The sequence below is a fragment of the Prionailurus bengalensis genome, chromosome B3, assembly GCF_016509475.1.
Source record: "Prionailurus bengalensis isolate Pbe53 chromosome B3, Fcat_Pben_1.1_paternal_pri, whole genome shotgun sequence".
Lineage (NCBI taxonomy): Eukaryota > Metazoa > Chordata > Mammalia > Carnivora > Felidae > Prionailurus > Prionailurus bengalensis.
The window spans coordinates 9,917,826-9,938,234 of NC_057355.1; the positions used below are offsets into that span (position 1 = coordinate 9,917,826).

The 20,409-nt window shown below is 44.6% G+C and overlaps 1 protein-coding gene across 23 annotated transcripts in view; it reads right to left on the reverse strand.

Moving 5' to 3' along the window:
* The window catches only part of AKAP13 (A-kinase anchoring protein 13), a 335,560-nt gene that overhangs the window by 43,352 nt on the left and 271,799 nt on the right, over window positions 1-20,409 (reverse strand). For all 23 annotated transcript variants that reach the window (XM_043554751.1, XM_043554750.1, XM_043554737.1 and 20 more), the window contains 3 exons: window positions 18,611-18,653; window positions 16,737-16,869; window positions 9,881-10,055 (listed from right to left, as the gene is read on the reverse strand). In XM_043554751.1, the coding sequence (XP_043410686.1) occupies window positions 9,881-10,055; window positions 16,737-16,869; window positions 18,611-18,653 (351 nt within the window). The remainder of the gene's footprint in view (window positions 1-9,880; window positions 10,056-16,736; window positions 16,870-18,610; window positions 18,654-20,409) is intronic.

Below are 20,409 nucleotides of genomic sequence, written 5' to 3' on the forward strand. Positions count from 1 at the left end.
ATGAGGTTAAAACCTTACTCTCTGTTTCGGAAAACAGACAATTACCAAGAACACAAGAGCCGAAGATAAATCTAATAGAGTCAAGCTCTTTGCCACAAACCATACCATGTTGTTAGGGAGATCAAAGAATTATTTGGCCTTTTATTTATTTATTAAAAAAAAAAAAGACTTCCTAAGAGCAGTAAGTAATATGCTTTCATTTTTCAAAGTTATTTAAAAAAAAAAAAAGGTCTCAGCACAGTGGTTTACGAGAACAGTGCCGACTCCTAATTAGATTCCTCTGAACTTAAATGCAAACAGCCCAGCCTTCAACAACAACAAAAATTTTTTTTCACTACCAAGAGGCATCAAACAAAAGAATATGAAGGAAAACCCACAGAACTGGGAAACATCCTCTGTTGATACATTTTTTTTTTTTAACCTCTGTCACCAACCGCCGCAGGTCTGTGGTGAACTGTTATAGACTACACGTTGCTTCTCTTTCAGCAGAAAAACCAAAAACTACCTGTCAGAGAGACCAGCTTGAGAAAATCAGCTTTAAAGAAGGATAAGAGCAATGACCATGCCAAATGGAACAGAAATCACACAACGGTCTGGGCACAGGAATGCTATGGCAGGAAGGATTCACCTTTTTTTTTTTTGTAATTTTTTTTTAATGTTTCTTTATTTTTGAGACAGAGGGAGACAGAACACGAGTGGGGGAGGGGGAGAGAGATAGAGGGAGACACAGAATCTGAAACAGGCTCCAGTCTCCGAGCTGTCAGCACAGAGCCCCATGCGGGGCCTGAAACCGGAGTTGAAGTTGGATGCTTAGGCGACTGAGCCACCCAGGCACCCCTAAAGGATCGGCCTTCTTAAGCTGAGCTCTGAGGTGAGGGACCTTCCCACCCTGAGTCCACTGATCATCCTCAGGGAACATGCTTAGAGTCCTGCCTTACAGACACAGATCTGGGGGAAAATTCTTGGATCCTTCTCAAGGAGCAGGCTGAAGGGTCACTTTTAAGGACAGAAATGTGCAACTTCCTCCTATCATTTCAACTCTAACCAGGAAAACTAAAACAAAACAAGCAACAATGAAAACAACAGCAACAATAACAACAAAACTATTTAGGTATGAACCAATGTCGAAATATATACTCCAAAGTGCTTTCTGCAACTTGTTTGTTTCAAATCTTTGGGGAGTGTGAAACACCGTGGTCTGGACTGATGGCAGCTTATTAGCTACAATGCATGTAAAATGTTCTTCCTTGCCGGTGTAATAACCACAGAGCTGATGCACAGAACAAAGAGGAAAGCCACAACAAAGAGCCAAATCATCTCAGGTGAGAGGCTCACATAACAGCAGTTTTCAGAAGAACACTGGTAAACAAAAATGGAACAGAATGCAGGGCTCTGCTTGAATAAGAACTGACTTTGTGATTTAGGCTCTTCTTTTTACCTTCTTTTTCCCTAAACAATAAATTTCTTTTAAAATCCAAAGCAAAAATCTGACCATCACATGAATTCTGAACTCTCATGTTTCCTACTCTGATTCCAGCTGATCTACTTGTTTATTTTTTTAATCAAGAGAAACAACCTACCACAAAAGTACTCAGAAGCTGCTAACACAACAGAAAATAAATCAACAATCATCTCAAGATCATCTTACGTCTGTTTAAAGCAAATAAAACAGAACCACTAACACGATCCGAAACCCAAACATAATGAATTCCTTACTCCGAAGGATTCCACCACACATTCCAAAGACCAAAGTATTTGTGGCAGCTGGAAAGAACAGCTGATGATTCAAGGGAAGCTTTATGGAGTGGAAGAAGTAAGAATTGGAAACACACTCTTTCCTTTCTCTGTTAAAGTTAAAGCGAGAGGTGAATTCTGGCTGAGAAAAAAAGACCTGCCAGGTTTCTGCTGGACAGAATTACTTGGAAGCAGTCCTGGCAGGAGGCTTCAGTCCTTGCTTCTTTTCCCGCCACAAGCAGGTTGCAAAGAACTATCATGGAGCCTTTGCTCCTTGCTGTTTCTGGTGTCTATGATCAGGACCACTTCCACGCAAGTCCACGGAAAGGGACTCAAGCTTTCACCCAGAATTAGGATGTACTACAGACTGGTTCGGGTGTATTTCAGCAGAGTCAAAAGCAGGTGATAATGTTGAAAACGTGCTGTCCTGTTGAATCACTTAGTATACGCATGCAGAGGGATATGTTAAAGGGACTGATGACATCTGGAACACTGGAGCCCATCAGTATTGGCCACCATCCTCCTTCATTACGATGGGTGACATGGCTGATCTTTCTGAACCACGACTCAAAACTGACGAAGCAGGTGCCTGGGGGTGAGGCTGCAGGGGTCAGCAAGGAAGGTTATATTAGACCAAAAAGGAAAGCTACTGGGAGGGAAGTGACGGACTGGAGGGATGCTATGTTTCCTGAGGTTCTTGGGAAGATCCTGAGCATGGGAGGGAATGGAGAAAAGGGAGAGAGGGTTCCGAGTCCCCAAGTTACTCATCTTTTCCACTTCCTGCTAAGATAACAGATGGTGCTTCACACACATGAATATTCACTGCAGGCTCTGTTCTTCAGGAAGCTGGAGAGAATCAGCAGATTACTTCTGCTCCCTTGGGAAAATGACCACATATCGCTCCTCCGCTTTCAAGCCTTGATCTGCACCCCCCCCCCCCTTTTTAATTAAGTGGCAGGCTGCACACTGTCATACACAAATCTTAATGCCACCACCAAACGCTGAGCCCACTTCCACACTCTCCCAGAGCCTAGTGCAGAGCTCTGAAGTTTCTGAGGAGGGCCGGTATGCAAGTTAAACGTGTATTTTTGGAGCTTAGGTGCACATGAGGGAAACTATCAAACTGCTCCTTTCTGCTGTCTGATTCTTCCCATTTAAACTTCAAAAACATCATTCTTTACCCTTGTCTTTGCAGAGCAGGTGGAGCCTAGATGACTTACGACATTTCAGTTAGATCAAGCAATTGCCAGAAATCAAAGAGCCACTGGCTGAGGACATTCTGATGCTCCTTCTCCCTCCAAACAGAAAAGATTCTAGCGATGACACATTGGGCTCTACGAAATAATTTGTTTCCAGAAGAAACAGACTTCTCGGGTGACTTAATGCTAAAGTTTACAAGTTAAATCAAAGAGGTTCAATCCAGAAAAGTCCCATCCCATTATAAACACTGTTAGCATAAAACTAGTAGCCAATCTGGTGTTTTACCGGTTTTCTACTTTGAAAAGCCTTAAGTGAAATACTGTCATATTATGTGCCATCAAAAATGTAAAATATTTAGGACAGACTGAGTTACGATCTTTTTTTTTTTAAACTTTTTTTTAAAAAAAAATTTTTTTTCAACGTTTATTTATTTTTGGGACAGAGAGAGACAGAGCATGAACGGGGGAGGGGCAGAGAGAGAGGGAGACACAGAATCGGAAACAGGCTCCAGGCTCTGAGCCATCAGCCCAGAGCCTGACGCGGGGCTCGAACTCACGGACCGCGAGATTGTGACCTGGCTGAAGTCGGACGCTTAACCGACTGCGCCACCCAGGCGCCCCGAGTTACGATCTTAACACTCTCGCTGAAGTCAATAAATGAGAACAATGAAGCTGCTTTAATGGATCCCCAAGTCAGAAATCAGAGGTGCCTAGGATATGTAAAACTCACATGACTACTTGGGCATCTAGTTTATTCCTGTATTTAGTTTTGTGTACATAATATAGAGGATATCTTCATTCATATACGTAAGCAGGTTCAAATATTAGCAGTTTAAAAATGGCTTCCTTCACAATCACGTTACCTTCTTCAGTTAGTTAAAGACAGAAGGAAAAACGTAAACAGATACGCTGATAGCTAAAGTTAGTATGTTGATGTTAAAATCTGGTTATACTTTTGAGCATGTGGTTTTTTTTTTTTTTAAGTTGATTTATTTTGAGAGAGGGGGAGAAGGTGGGCGGGGGGGGGGGGGAAGAGAGACAGACAGAGAGAGAGGGAGGAGGGAGGGAGGAAGAGGGAGGGAGAGAGAGAGAAATCCCAAGCAGGCTCTGTACTGTTACTGCAGGGTGCGACATGGGGCTCAAACTCACAAACCGTGAGATCGTGACCTGAGCCGAAGTCTGAAGCTTAACTGCCTAAGCCACCCAGGCGTCCCTAGCATATGGATTTTTTTTTTTTTAATTTTTTTTTCAACGTTTATTTATTTTTGGGACAGAGAGAGACAGAGCATGAACGAGGGAGGGGCAGAGAGAGAGGGAGACACAGAATCGGAAACAGGCTCCAGGCTCTGAGCCATCAGCCCAGAGCCTGATGCGGGGCTCGAACTCACGGACCGCGAGATCGTGACCTGGCTGAAGTCGGACGCTTAACCGACTGCGCCACCCAGGCACCCCGCATATGGATTTTTAATGCAGGTTTAAAATTAGTCTAAAAGATATATATGCATGTATATATTCAAAAACCGGCAGAATTTCCAAAACAGTTCCACAAAGAACATCCTGAAAACCACTGCCCTGTCTATTCAACTAATTACTACATGGACTTGTGGCTGGTAAGTTAAGTCCACGAGTCTCCTCCTACATTTAGTTCTTCCTCATGGGTTGCTCTGGGGTCCTCAGGCCCCAGACGTTTCTAAGACGTGTCCCAGGTCCCCCTCTCGGGGAGAAATTGTAGCACACGCTCTCCCACCAGTGTGAGCAGCTCAACAGTCCAGGAAACCCTAGCCCTGCTTCCTCACGGAGGGAGTCCAGCAAAGAGAAGTTCTATTCGTGTCTAACAGGAAGAGGCATCAAGAAAACAAAAACGGGTCTAGGGCGCCTGCGGTCGAAAGAGGTGCACCCTCCTACGCGACGGCAGATGTTTCTATCTGACAAATCGATCCTGCGCCAGCCGCACGTTTAAGCCTGAGTCATCACAGTCTCACGTAGGCTAAGAATTAATGTAGCCGAGGAGGATAAAAGTCAACTGCTGTAACCTAGAAAGAACACAGACACAAAAGCCAAGGACAGTAGAAGACAAAACATGTCCTGGACACGAATCAGGCAACCTTTCCGTTCCAAATTTACACTGAACAAAGGTGTCTGCAGCCAGTCACGGCCGGAGCCATCCCGCTACTGCAGCCATAAACCAATGGTTCTTACCGTTCCCTAGAGCACAATGCAAAAAATTCTCTGGGTCTTCAACAAAGGTTTTCCTTTCCACACAGGTTCTGTCCCTAAACCTTCTGATGATATTTCACCTCACACCTCAGCACTGAGAGTCTGCAGAACCAACTATGTTGTTCTTATTCAAGCTGCCGCTGTCAGTATCGTGGGGACAGGGCACCTCTCCAGTCTTCTGTTAAGCGACTGCTCTCTGGTGACCATTCTGCTCTTTGTCTGTTGAGCTCTGGAATATACTACCAACATATTTTGCTCCTTCATCAGAGACCAGCTGACAACCAGAAAAACCTTTAAAATTATCAGTGATCCGAGGTTTGCATTTTGGTTCTGCTCATACAAAATAACAGACGTACAGTCATTAAAAAATTTAAATAAGAGTATAAAATAAAACCTGAAGCCTCCCTTAATCTCTCCTCTCCTAGTCTCTTCCTCTAAACTGTCAACAGCTTGGGGTATACCCTGTTAAATATTCTTGTGTATTTACACCAACAAGTAGTGTCTCACTGGTCTTCCGTAAGTTCAGATCATACATCTAGTTCTACTTCTTGCCTTTTCAACTTATCAAAGCGTCTTGGAGGCCTGTTTGTGTCTGCAGAGCTACCCCAGTGGCTGGCAAACTATCCACTTGGCGGGCAGAGTCTCAAGGGAATACGGCCACGTTCACTACCTAGGGCTTGACCATGGCCAGAACCGAGCGGCCACAAGAAAGACCTGCAAAGCCTCACACACTTGCCGCCAGTTCCCTTACAGAAAGAGCTGGCCGACCCTTTTTAGTACCAGCTCCAAATTCCATCTGATGAATCTACGACATTTTACGGATGGATATCGAGTGTCTTTACCTTCTCCCCGATTACGAATCATGCTTCAGTGAGTAGGTACCAAGGGTTATGACGCTTTTGAGAACTCTTCTCACAAGCCCTCGCCAACCGCTAGAAAGGAGGGACATTACGTAATGTGACAGAGGCGCTAAATATCGCAGCAGTGGCAATCACATTACAACATATAAATGTATCAAATTCACGTGTTTGCACACCTTCAATTTCCAGTGTTATACCTCAAGTATACTCAATAGAAAAGACAAAAGGTGCCTGACACACACTGCTGCTCAATAAATATTTGTTGACAGGAGGCTTCTGAATGAATCATAAAACCAAATGCCGTGTTTTGCAGAGTTCAGGTGACCAGTCTTTGTTGAAGAACTTCACTTAAGGAATTCACGTGCATAATTACTGACAGTTAAATGTAAAGAATAAATTCAGTCTGAAGTCATAAGAGTTTCTAGAATATTCACCCAGCTCTCCTTTCACTGCAACAGGTTACAGAGTGGAAGTCATTTTCCTCCTTTATAAACAAACTGAATTCAGAACAATCTACTGATGATGTGGAACACTGAAATAGCTGAAAAATCTCCACAAAGATCCTTCCAAGGCTATTTCTACTCCTGAAATTTTATTCAGTTATCTTTCACATCTACGCCTTAGCTGCGCTGTTCTGTGCCTACATTAGAAATTCTATTCATTTTAACTTTTTAATAATTCTCAACATCTTCCCCTGTCTACGCACTTGCTAACTTCCTCATGGTGGTTCACTTCCTCGTGTGTTATCCGTGTATTTTTTATCTTAAACTCAGCTTCGGCTTTATAGGACTATTTTCCTTCCCGTGGGAAGCCTGTTTTACTGGTGACCCTACGGTTCAGTTCTGTATTTGTTTCTGCTGAGCTTCCTTAGTGTTTTTATCATTTTCAGATTGGGATTTCATTAAACCGCTTGTGAAAAATTTCTTGGTTCGAGGTATGAATGGTGTGCATTTGGACCCCAGATTCATATATAATGTAGAATTCTCACCCAGAGCCCTGGGCGAAGGCAAGTTTCCTTGCTGCTTCTGAAGGGCCAGTGGGTGGAGTTTTTCTAGGTCCTTCAGTGTGGACGTTGCAGCCTTTAAAGCTCCTGGTTTCATTCGGGAGTCTCAGTTCCAGCTCCCACCTTGTGCCCTCGAACCACACATCCTGTCCTCGGTTGAGGACGGGGAGGCTCTTCATTGCTCTGATTAGGAGTTTCTTCAGGGATTTTCCTTTCTGCAGGCTCGGTTATGTATTAGTTTAGTGTTTTTATTTATTTATTATTTATTAATATATTGCATTGAACATTTCTGTTTTATAGCAGAAAGCAGGTGTTCAGTCTCCTCCACTGATGAAGTTCTTCGAATATCAAATTCATACTGTCAATCAAGAAATACGAGGTCTTTCTGTTTTTCTCTGAGACCAGTGCCCCTCAAATGGAGAACAGGCACTTTGCAGGAGGGATACACAAAATGATTCTTTGGGACACGGGGAGGGGAGGTTTTACAGCTCTCACTTATATGGACTTAAAAGAGAAACAGAATTAATAAACAGATGATGTACTGGTGCCTCACTCAGCCCTTTGTGTTGCGCTTAGATGTCCGAGAGGGCCCTGGAGGTTAAGAGCACTTGAAAGAAGCTGGGGATGTGTAACAGAAGCTCCTGTCCTCATCTGCTCACTTTCAGCACGCTGTGGTGAATGGAAATTCACAGGTGCTCAATGCAGTGGGCTTAGAGAGTATATTTGGTTCCAACTAAAATAAAATGAAAAAGGGACTTACACAGATTCCTGCAAAGAACCCACTGACCTAAGAGCATTATTAAGAAGATGAATAGCTAACCAGCACACAAGACAATGGCAAATCTGACTTCTCTTATTCCTGGAATGGGCTCTTTAGAAGTAAGGTATAGGACAAATGTGTAATTCCTGCATTAAATATATACACCCTGGGGGCGCCTGGGTGGCACAGCCGGTCAAGTGTCTGACTCCTGATTTCGGCTCAGGTCATGATCTCATAGTTCATGAGACTGAGCCCTGTGTCAAGCTCTGTGCTCACAGCACGGAGCCTGCTTGGGACTTTCTCTCTCTCAAAATAAACAAACTAGTGTGTATGCACACACACACACACACACACACACACACACACACACGTATATACACCCTGCGTGAGTAGGCTAAAGACGTTTTAATGATGCACGAACATACTAAAAAGTGCTTGGTGACTGCTGCCCTAGGTAACCAAGTTATCCCAGTACCAAGGAGCTGACTGTGTCAAGAAAACCGAACGCGTTTGGCTGACGGCCTAGGGAAGTGCCCTAACAGAACCTGGGCCCCACAGTAACATGCAGGGGGGAGTGGACAGTGGTGGCCCCTCGTTTCCTAGAAGTCACATAAAGCTTACCACTAACGCTGGAACTCTCAACTTCCTGGTGAGTCGCATGTCGGGGAGGACCTAAGCGTGTGTGGGATCCGCCCACAGGATGCATAAAGGTTTCGAGAAGAGCTCCTCCCAGGAGGTGGTGTTGTTTTTAAAGTAGGGCGGTACAACCAACAGGGCTGCAGACAACATTTGGGATTATCGACAAAAGTCCTCTTCCAAGGACGTGATGGTAAAGCTAGTCATTCAGAAAGCCACGACAGCTGTGGTGCAGACAAGCCGGGCTGTGGGCTGTGTGCTGGCTTAACTCCACTCTGTCTCTTCAAGAAAGCAAGTGAGCGGAAGTCAATTCTGCAGTAGTTCCGAATCTGCTCAAGTGAGCTTTTAAACGATGCAAATTTCAGTAAGTTAATTATTTTTGGTAACAAATCCCTTGGGGTATTCCACAGAAATGACTGAGAACAAGAAACGTCATAAATACCATAGTCTGAGAAGCGTTTCTTGGCGTCTAAGTTAGTCACTATCTTGTCTGAACCCGTTATAGGTGCCACACAGTGCTAATCATCTCTGCCTTCGGGGTGACCGGGCTGGGCCTGGGGGTGGCTCAATCTCCAGAATGGTCAGTTCCGGCCACAAGCGGCCTCACAAATTTTCTTTGGTGTGTGCGCGGCAATGATTACTTTCTATCCATCTAACGACAACAGTTTTGAGATATGGTGCCTTAGACCCGGGTCTCTGCTAGATACAGCTGGTAGCCTGCTTTTGTACGGCCCATAAACTACAAATGGTTTTTACATTTTTAAATGGTTGAGATACAGACCAAAATTTTATAATATATAAAAATGACATGAAATGCAAGTTTCCCTGTCTATAAATGGAGTTTTATCGGAACACAGCCATGCTCACTGGTTTATGTATTGTCCATGGCTGCTTTTGCACAATAGCAGAGTTCAGTAGTTGTGTGGGGACCGTGCAGCCCACGGAGCCTAAGACACTTGCTGGTGGGCCTTGACAAAAAAAGTTAGCCACCCTCTGCCTTACAGTATCTCATCAAAACCAGGAACCACACTCGGTTAACAGACGGGGCTTTAAGGTGCTTCTGATCAGGTCAGCGACAGGTCAATACGGGACATCTCTGCCCATGAAAGTACCTTCCCTTGGGAGTCACCACGACTTGATGTTGGCAAATGGCCGACACACATGCCAAAAAATGAGCGCATACGGCCTGACAAAGGACTGCTGTGTGGCTTTTGAGTTGGAGGCCACGAGGCTGTTTTGATGATGACACAGACTTCCAGGACAACAGAACGGCGTAGAAGAGATTGGGGCTCTCTGCAAAAACATACAGGCTGTATGCTCTACATCGAGAACTGATGACCCTCCTGATGTTTAAAGGCAGACACAACAGGCTGACTTGTCCACACACACCAGGAAGGGATACGGGGTGGATGGGCGGGAAGCCTGGGGCAAGCCCAGAGCCGTGCCTCAAAGGAAGGGGCGTGTCACTTACTTGCACAAGTGTAGGCGTCCTTGCTGGTGAAAGGCTTCACGCACTGGCTACAGCTGACGGGACCCACAACAGGGATGGAACTGAAAGCGTGTCCGTTGACAGTCTTCTTGTCCTTGTCCTTCTCCTTCAAATCTTTCTCCTTCTCCTTGATTTTCTCTTTCTCTTTTTCCTTTTCCTGCCAAAGAAAAGAGTTTAGAGTTAGTTGGACGCCAGAGCCTTCCCTTCACCCGGGCACCCGGACGGCATGTGGTCAACGGTGGGTCGTGGCGAGTGTTTGGGATGCAAGTCAGGAGTTTGGTCCTGGACGATGGTCTTTGAAAGTTGTGAGCGTTCGGGCTTCATGAGACACACTCCGGGAAGACCGGGCAGGCCAAGCAGTTCTGTCAGCAGCTTGCTCAGCGGCTGTTCAGACCGATGGACACAACATCCCAGGACCAACACCTGGAAGAGGCTTCTGGAGCTGCAGGAGGGGAACGTGGGGCAGCCAAGAACGCTGCTCCTCCCCCCAAGCGCGGCCCATGGAGGACGCAGGCCACGAGCTGAGGGCCGGCTGCAGGCAGGGAGCAGGAAGGACAGCAGCCCTTCTCGCGTCAGCCTGGGGCAGCAGGAAGCTTTCCTCGGGGGTGGGGGGGCTCTCCTCCAACTGCTTCCAGCCGCAAGTATTACGGTCCCCCACATAGACACACACCGCTGTTGCAATCTAAAATAATCCCTGCAGGACAGGTACCCCGAAGCGAGCCACTGTGACAAACTACCAAGCACCTCATACTCTGAATCAAGGCCTCTGTGTGCGTTACCGCACCCGATTCCATAACTGTGAGGTGAAGGGAGGGCATCGCGCTGCCCGTCGTACACCCGAGGAGATCAGGATCACAGACACCAGCTCTGAGCAGCTACTATGCGCCAAGCACCACAGATGGGAACATACACCCAGGGAAGAAGCCATCATCTCCACTGCACGTTCAAGGACACCAAGGCACAGGGTGTTTAATACTACAGTTGAGCCCACATGCCAACCACGGCCCCACTGGAATGCAGACCCAGATCTGGCCGACTCCTCAGCTCTGCTCTCTTCACTCCTCTCCACTGCCAAGGGCTGGAGAGGTTTGTTGACTCACAGAAGGTCACACGGCAAATGATCGGCAGCCCAAATCACAACCCAGGTCTTCTGACTTCCTAATTCAGAACCTGTCCACCATACTGACCTGGTGAGTGCTGGCCAGGTCTGATTCGTGTACGGCCCTTGGTTAACGAACGAAACACATATCAAAAATCTAAGAGCCAAATTGCTACACTTTAGAACCACAAAAAGGAGGACAAGAAAGGGAGAAAAACAAACTACTTCACTTTACAAAACAGGAAACTGTTCTTAAGTGAAAATCAGTAACGGCTGAAGTACGAACGTAACATTCTAATAACAAGCAATAGCAAATGCAGTTTTTTCCAAGTATTTCTCGCTCTTAACCACATTTGGCCACAGGCTTCTCCATGCGTAAACGTTAAACTGAAAAGCATCTGCCTCCTTGCTCAAGAAAGCTAATGCGTGCTCCAAGAGCTGAGAAACTCATCTACGGCAACTAACATGCTCTCCAACCTCACAAAGCTCATCAAATCCGAATAAGTAATAAATAATACCCTCATCCTTCACAATAATCCAAACTAGTTCTTCCAAGGATAAAAACAAAACAGTAACCTAGCCACCGTCCCCCCCCTGCCTCCCGGTCTCTTTCTGTGTTAGGATTTAGTGCCTTAAAGAAGTCAGGCTCTTACCTCCCCATGTTTTGGTCCTGTGAGTCTCACTGTTATGAGGGGTACTTCGTGAAACCGACCCCATTTTACCGACATGATTCGACCCCCATGCCAGGAAGCGTGCTGTCACAGAAGGAGGGGCGCATGCCGGCAGGGCAGAGCGTAGCAGCTTCGAGCTGCCATGAGAGAAACCGTAAGAGGAAGCCAGGGACTGGTTGAGAAAGGGAAGGAGGGAGGGCTGAAGTTGCTTGTTTCCTTAAGACAAGCTTAACCATTTGCATGCTGCCAGGAAGGCCAAGTACCCTGGAAATGAAACAGAACGAAGTCCCCAGAATGCAGTGTGTGTGGACGGTGCTTCGGCCACACGAGAGTCAGTCTGGAAGGACTGAGGCCAGTTAACACTTAGAAGTTAAGGAACACATCTTCTATCTGTTTAGAAAGACTCCTCATGGTGTTGAAATCGGGATGCTTCCTAAGAACACTTCTCAGTGAGGTCTGCTTCGCCTGTGGTCGAGTGGTGACCCATTGTTTTCTGCAGTGTGACTTCTGCGTGTTCAACAACGGCTGGGGAAGTCGGCGCCCACGGTATTTCAGGGAAGGAGGCAGGAAATAACTACACTAGGGGACTCAGAAGGAAAACGAGTTCTCCCTTTCAAAACCTACTGCTTTAGACAAGCCATTACAAAGACAAGACCAGAGAGCACTCTGGATGACTGCGAAACATGCTGGGATGAAGCCACGGCCACGCTGCCCATGTTTAATCAGAGAAGGGAGCAGAGAGGGAACTGGATTTAACACTGACTCCAGCCTTGGCACACGGCTCCTCTGCACGGCTGACGGGGTCGGCTCTTTTACGCCGAGCACGGGCACGCCGAGGTGGGGCTGGATAGGGGCAGGTCTGCAGGAGCACAGCCCTTGCCCCAAAATGCCTACTTCAAGTCAGATTAAGAATTCGTGTAAACGTATCTGTCCACGTATCTCCCGGCTAATCTGCAAGGAGGAAAGCTTAGAGAAGAAAATCAGTGGGACAGGCTGGTTTAAAGGGGGTCACTTCACTCCCTCTGCGTGAACGGGATCACGGTGCACATTAGTGTTTAAATAGTCTGTAAGCCAGCGAACTTACCGGCAGGAAGCGGTACTATGAGAAGATGCTAAAGACAAAAGCAGAACCCGCCAGTCTTCCTGTTACACTTCCTGTTTAGGCTTGCCCCCGTTCTAAAAAACATCCAATATGCTTATCTAATTACATGTCGGATACTGCTAATGTTTTTTTTTTTTAATTTTTTTTAACGTTTATTTACTTTTTGAGACAGAGAGAGACAGAGCATAAACAGGGGAGGGCCAGAGAGAGAGGGAGACACAGAATCTGAAGCAGGCTCCAGGCTCTGAGCTGTCAGCACAGAGCCTGACGCGGGGCTCGAACCCACAGACCGCAAGATCATGACCTGAGCTGAAGTCGGATGCTTAACCGACTGAGCCACCCAGGCGCCTCACTGCTAATGTTTTAAAAGGACATATGAAGGGCCAGAACTCAATTTCTCAAATCCTAGATCTATCTACCTAGATAATATCTATACACCTATCTACAGAACTCCATGCTACAGGCAAAATGTGAATAATGTGTTACACAGTGGCTGACTTTTGGCTCCTTAGAATATTACTTAAGAGTTGCCAACATATAAATCGACCCTTAAGCACATATAATAACATAACAATGAACAGTGGGCTGTATCTAAGTTAATAACAACAAACTATTTTCATGAGTATATCTATCATACCTAATTGTAAGAAAAGTAAAAATTTCCAAACCATTCCTAGAGACTCTGCTAAGAATTTACAGGTAGCAATTTAATATATCTTCACTAAATGCTTTAATTTTTCCTTTAAAAGAGGAAGGACTGATTATACTGTACACTAGGTTAATAAAAATAGGTTAGATCTCTAATAGTAGCTCTTTTAAAAATAATTTAAAAGCAGTAAAACCATTATTTTCAAAAGAAAAACTAGTATTAATATCCACAGTCACACTTTCAATTGTTTTAACATTAGGGAGAAATGACATTAGCCAGTAGTTATGAGAAACGGTAAAGTGCGCATCATCACACTAAGAAAATACTTATTTTTGTCATCGTTTAGAGAAGGAAATGCTTCTGTAGGGGAAAGCTCTAGCTTATCAGTGCAATGGCATATTAAGTCAGGGCATTTCATGTAACTGGACGTAAAATGTGTCATTTCACTACTTCCCCTACTTCTTACTCTCTTTTGGTGCATTGACACAAGTGAGCTCTTCCATATGAAAGACGGTTCACTCTTAACCTTCTTGATGGATGTGGCCAGTGGGCCCTTTTCTAAACACCTGATAATGGGAAATGGACTGCGAGTCCATGTTTCAGATTTGTAATTTTCTGAGGGTTTCCACTGCTAGAGGCAGCACGAGCCCCCAAAGGTCTTGAAGCCAAGCGTGAAAAGAGGAACCAGGCTCATTTTGCAAAACAGTGTTGTCATTCTGGCAAAGGAGATGCTCAGACACCAAGGGGTCGACTGATAATGGTCTCTGCCAGACTCTGCTCTAACAATTTCCTTCCTTTGTCCTGGCCTTTCTCTTCATTCTACTAGCAAATGCCAGTTGTTTGAAGTTATTTATGAGTGAGCAGGAAATGAAGTGCACTAATTGCTGGAAGTCAAAGAGGTTCTGCCCTAATATCTAGTTCTGTGACCTGACGCATAGCTCTCTGTACTTCAGTTTGTAAAGTATGGAGGATGGGATGAGACTTTTTTTTATGTTTATCTATCCATTTTTGAGAAAGAGAGAGATACAGAGAGAGAGAGAGAGAGAGAGAGAGAGAGAGAATATGAATGAATGAATATGAGCAGGGGAGGGGCAGAGAGAGGGAGACACAGAATCTGAAGCAGTCTCCATCCAGGCTCTGAGCTGTCAGCACACAGCCCGACGCGGGGGCCTGAACCCATGAACCATGAGATCATGACCTGAGCCGAAGTCGGATGCTTAACTGACGGATCCACCCAGGCGCCCCTGGGATAAGACTTTTATAAAGGTCAGGTTCCAGTTTCTAAATTTAGTCTTACATTGTTTATGTGTGTTTGTGTCCTCTCACTAATGCGATCAGTGGCGTATTCACTGCTCTGCCCTGAAAGTCAACATCCCTGGGGAGATGGATGGGAAGGGGACTCTTCACTCATTTACTGGTCTTCCAAATGAAGACCTCACAGTCTAAAAACAGAACAACGACAACAAAACACACTTGAAAGCATCCAAATAGATCATAAAATTTCTCAAAGACAATGATCTTTAGTTCTTTAGGAGCATTATTAGCACCTAGCAGAATGCTGAGGCTACAGAAGTCATTTGATGATAGTACCTAGCTAATCTACACTGATCTTTGCCAAGATTTTCTTTTGTTGATGCCAGCCAGGGTCCCAGCCAGCAGTGATAGGTACAACAGGTAAGACTCTGTTTAAGCCTTGTTGCCAGTATGCAGAACACTGCTAAGCATTCTGTCCTGAATTTAACCTCAACCCTATTTTTTTTAATTATGAAGTTAATACTTATATACAGGATTATTCTGGAAACATCCTTGCATCTTTCCCTGCGCTTTCCTGACTGCCCCACTTTCTCCCCTTCTGCATCCAGGCAAGAAAAATGAAAACACAATTTCGGTGGCAGGTTTTGTGGAAAAACTCCTCTGAGTCATCACTGAACCTAGTATTGGCTAAAGGAGAGGCAGCTTATTTACAAAACCCGGTAAAATACATGGGCTCTACTTCCAGCAGCCCACTTAACTGAGGGCCTAAGAGGCTTGTTACATTTGGTGGCAGGCGGCTTGGGGAGAGTGTGAGGGGTATACTTTTACAACAATATTCTTGAGTTCAGCGTTTGTATTCCCTTACTTCTAAGTAGGTACGGGTGTGTGTGTGTGTGTGTGTGTGTGTGTGTGTGTGTGTATGGACATGCCACAAACACATGTATACACACATGTATATATAGTGATTCCTTAGCAAGAGCTTGTCACTGATTTCCATTTAGAAAAAAAAAATTTTTTTTTTTTTTTAAGATATTCCTTTATTTTATTGGAGGCTGGCTGGGTGGGTGGGTGGGTGAATGGAAGGTAGAAGGTCCTCTCCCACTGAGGTGACACTGAACTGATTTTGGTTTAGCACTGGGAATCAGTATAAGAAAAGGAAACCCTTGTCTCCTTTCTTTTGAAAGTACATTGAAAAAAAATGAGAAGAGTACCTGTCTCTATGTGGGGTTATTACAGGTGGTTTTTATCAATTTTTGTATTTCGAATATTCCCAGGAGTATGGAAAAAATAAACAGACAAAAAATGTTTAAATATTTTAACGCATGAAAGACAATACCCTGCAACAGCCTCATAGTCAGGACTAAATTGAAGAATCCACTTTTGTCTTAAAGTCTCTTATAATTTTCTGTGGGGAAATTCTTCTTTTTTTTTTTTTTTATGTTTATTTATTTTTGAAGGAGAGAGAGACAGAGTGTGAGTGGGGGACGGGCAGAGAGAGAGGGAGACCCAGAAGCCGAAGCACAGAGCCCGATGTGCGGCTCAAACTCACGACGCGAGATCATGACCTGAGCCGAAGCCAGACGCTTAACCAACTGAGCCACCCAGGCGCCCCAATCCTTCTAACTTCTAAACCCAAATGCAAATATTTTCAATCTCCCGATCTTGGCATAAAATCCTCAGGTGCATTTTAAACCCAGTTTACTGACGAAGGCACGTGGTCGAGTATGGGATCGGAATCTTGGTTCCACTGCTGTGAGCAGCACACACTCACAGGGTAGCTTACTCCCAGGAAGGGGAGAACAGGATCTCCTCATACGGCTATGGAAACGATTACGTAAAATAATACATGGAAAGCTCTTAGCATATAGTAGAAACCCAATTAGCGGTATTACCTTTTGTTGCTATTTTTCTTCAAGTATTAGGCCATTTCAAGGATTATCTCTGTGCTTATTCCCCTACGTCCTCATTATTTAATTAGGTATTGGGTGCATGCAGGCTGTGACAGGAGCCTACAGATGACCAACGAAGGCCATCACGCAAGGAACGCCCCCAACGGTACTTACTCTGCTCTTCTTACTGCTGGACATTTTATTCTTGATGTAGCTGAATGTGCGGCTGACTTTTGTTCCACTCTTGCCTTCAAAATCTTTCTTGGAGGGGCTTTGAGGCAGGAAACTATAGGTCTCTTCTGTTATACTAAATAAAAACAAGAAGAGTGATTTTTAAAAAAGACTACAGAAATTTTTAAAAAGCAAACACAGAGCCAAAAAATACAATTCTTCATAACCATGTGTCATTTTAGCTACAAGTCACAGTCAACTTATGCACACACGTGACAACGGGCAGCAGAGGAACAGACGGACAGAGGCTGCTGAGCGGTTCCACAGAGTAAGACCTGAGAACAGAGGACACCACCACGCTGGTCCCAAAAGCAAAACCATTCTGGTCCCAAAACCTGGCTAAGTTTTCTTGTGTCGGCCATCAGTGTTTTAGTAATAGATTTTTAGTGGCCTGGTGTGAAAGAGCCTGTCAATTATTCATTTATTATTTTATCTGAAACTTCTTAATCTAAAATAGCACTCAATTTATACACACCTTTGCATCAAACAGGTGCTAGAGAAGACACTCATAAAGACAACAGAAAGATGGACGTGTTAATAAAGGCTGTAAAGGACTTTTTATGACTGAATGCACATCCAAATTCCCTGAAAGCAGAAACCACACACCGTTTTTTCAGTCTTCTGGCACACTGGACAATCAATACTGGTGCACACAGCTTTGCGCGATTTTAGGAGGGAGGAGAGTATAGAAAGCTCCGCTGTAGGAGTTTCACCCAGAGCCAGGGGTACTGATCTACTGGTTCAGGAAGGCCACACGGGTCCATCACAGACGGACATGTTTGGACCTCAGGAAGTTCGCAACGGTGGACTTCCTCAGAGAATGGGGGGCACGTGTAGACACAAGCCATTCCACAGAAAAGGAATCTACTTACACTACGTTCCCCAGGTGTTCTACAATCGTTATTTTAAGAACTTTTCCACAGAAAAGCCGTGTCTACCTCAAGGGCCTCTGTGAAAGGACAAGGCACCCCTCAAGAGGGGGAACAATCCTCTTCAGGAGCTAAGGTCTGTTTATACATGAAGTACTGTTTACAAAATAAAGCAGTCTGTTATTACGATAAGGGGGAAATGGTGTGAGAGCAGCGTTCCAGAGAAGACAAAGGAGAAATAAAGTACGACAGAAATACAAAGAGAAGCATTCATACTGAGAGTTCTGGATCACTGAGTCACAACCGATGCCTCTGCGAAAAGACACATGTTCAAGTGCAGGGCAGTAATCAGAGCCCCCACGATGCTTACATTAGAATATTTTAGAACCCCATAAGCATGACAAGAGGAACAGAATAGTAAACAATGAGTCAAAATACAAACCTGCCTACTGTCAAGTAAAGAACCAATTCACTTACTCGGACAAAGCTATGAGCCATATCCGTGTAGGCAGAAGAAAATGGCTTTAAAGCTTAAAATGGCTAAGGTACAGTTCCCTGCACGCATGCACACGCAGACACGTGTGCATACGAATACACACGCGTGCAAACAGTGAAACAAAATGTTGTCAGGCTTAGGGCTTAATTCTTAGAAGCAGGGTACACAAGTTCATAAAGTCGAATACAAGTGTTTCCTCTCCTGAATAAATGCAAACCTTTATCGTCAGGGCAGTGTAGAGAACAAAAGGAAAAAACTACTGAAGACGTTATTTAAAAACGAAAGAGAGTCTTCACTACAAACCACTTGTAGCCATTATTCCAAATTTATCACTTAAGGAAGTAAGAATCCAACGAGCTGAATTAACTTCTCAGTTTACTTAGTGAAATGTCGTAAGACATTTTGGGTTTCCTTCATCTCGGGAAAGGAGTAACAAAATAAACGTGCAGTACCTCTCGGTCAGGTTAGCACTGGTGCTGTGGAAAGGCCGTGAATCTGGAAAACAAAAATGGCAGAGGAACAGTTGGAACCAAAGGACGGTGCCTGGGTGACAGATAAGAGGCTTAAAATATTTACAACGACACACGCAGAGCAGAGAGAGCATCCAAAAGCCATTGTACAGTGCCTTCTCCTAAGGGTTTGGAAGAAGGAAAAATTCACCTCGAAACTCAGTATCAGAACTGGAAATAGGCAGCAGTAGGCGTGAATTCCCCACGACAAAAAATTTCATCCAAGAATCACATCACTGAGCAAGCCCCAAATCAACATTTTTGTCCCCACGCTCAAACACACACGAAACATGTTTAATTCCTGTTCTCGTCAACGCTCCGTTTCCATAGGCCATCTTTCTGAGATGACATCACGGGAAGAACACAAAATCGAAAATGAAATATCATTCATATTCTGTTTGCTGTTCATTTTGCTTCCGTGGATTTCCATACCAAAATATCTAGCTACCATGTACCTGCTGTTTTCCTGAGTATTCCTGGAAATGGATGAGTGAAGAGGAAAAGGGCACCAGAGCTGGCTCTGTGTGTGTGTTTGTGTGTGTGTGTGTGTGTGTGTGTGTGTGTGTGTGTGTGTGTGTGTGTGTGTGTGTGTGGTGTGTGTGTGGTGTCTTGGTCCTGTTACTGATTTGGGGTGAGATCTCTGCATTTCACTTCCTCATCTGTGAAATGAGGGAGATGAAACCGACGGTGTGCTCCTTGCCAGGCTGACACTGATATGGCGCGTACGGCAGGTGCATCCTTCCTTCCTCCATCACCATCGGAGCATAAACTGAAGCGGGTCATTAGCACCCAGGCTAAGGCACACAGCAGAGCAGTAAGTGGAGAAAGCATTAGGAACACTACGATACCTTACCGACAACATGCTAATAAAGCTGGAGCTACGTCAGGACTTAGAGGAGATGGTCTCAATCATACCACGATGAAGGATTTCCAGTTTTTAGATCAGACACGGAAATACTTTGTGTGTGGGATTCCAGGCGGACAAAGGCCGCTCAGTACAACTCCTGTTACAGTATGAACAAAACACACACCTTCTCTTGCAGGTGGGTTTCAAGGACTGGAGATGACCAGGAGTAAAACCCTCATTTGACAGAGATCTGAAGATGTTCTACTACCAGATTACCAGCATTTGAACTTAAATGTCCAACCTGTTCTAGATTCTGATTAGAAATGCAAAATGGTAGTTGTTACTAAGTGAATAGCCAACAAGTAGGAATAATAGATAGGAAACTTAACAACCAATTCTAAGTCTTCAGAAGAGTACTTTCTATAGCTTTTCCTTTTACTTACTTGGGTTCTTCTATTTCACTTACAATGCATGGTCATCGAGATGGGCAGAGTAAGAGTAAGATCTGGGATCTGTTCCCTAGTTTCTGCATGATCTAGGTGTGAAATTGTCAGCATTTTAACCTCAGGATACCTTAATTTACTTAAACAAAAAACCAAGAGTGTGGTTTAGATCAGTGGCTTTATAACCTTTTGCACCCCAGGAACCCTGAATGACAGAAGCAGCATTAAACTCTCTCAGGTTGTCAGGCTCTGTTGTACACTAACTAGAGCAATTACTTAGCAAGTTACCAACCTAGTAATATGAACAAAGTGAAAGCAAAATCCATAATGAAGAAAAACACCAACTAGCACAGGATCTGGCCAAGAATCAGCTCCCAGTAGATTTCTGCCGAATAAATTAGAAACTGAACAAATATGTGATTGAGTACTGGGAGAATCTAGGACTCTGGTAA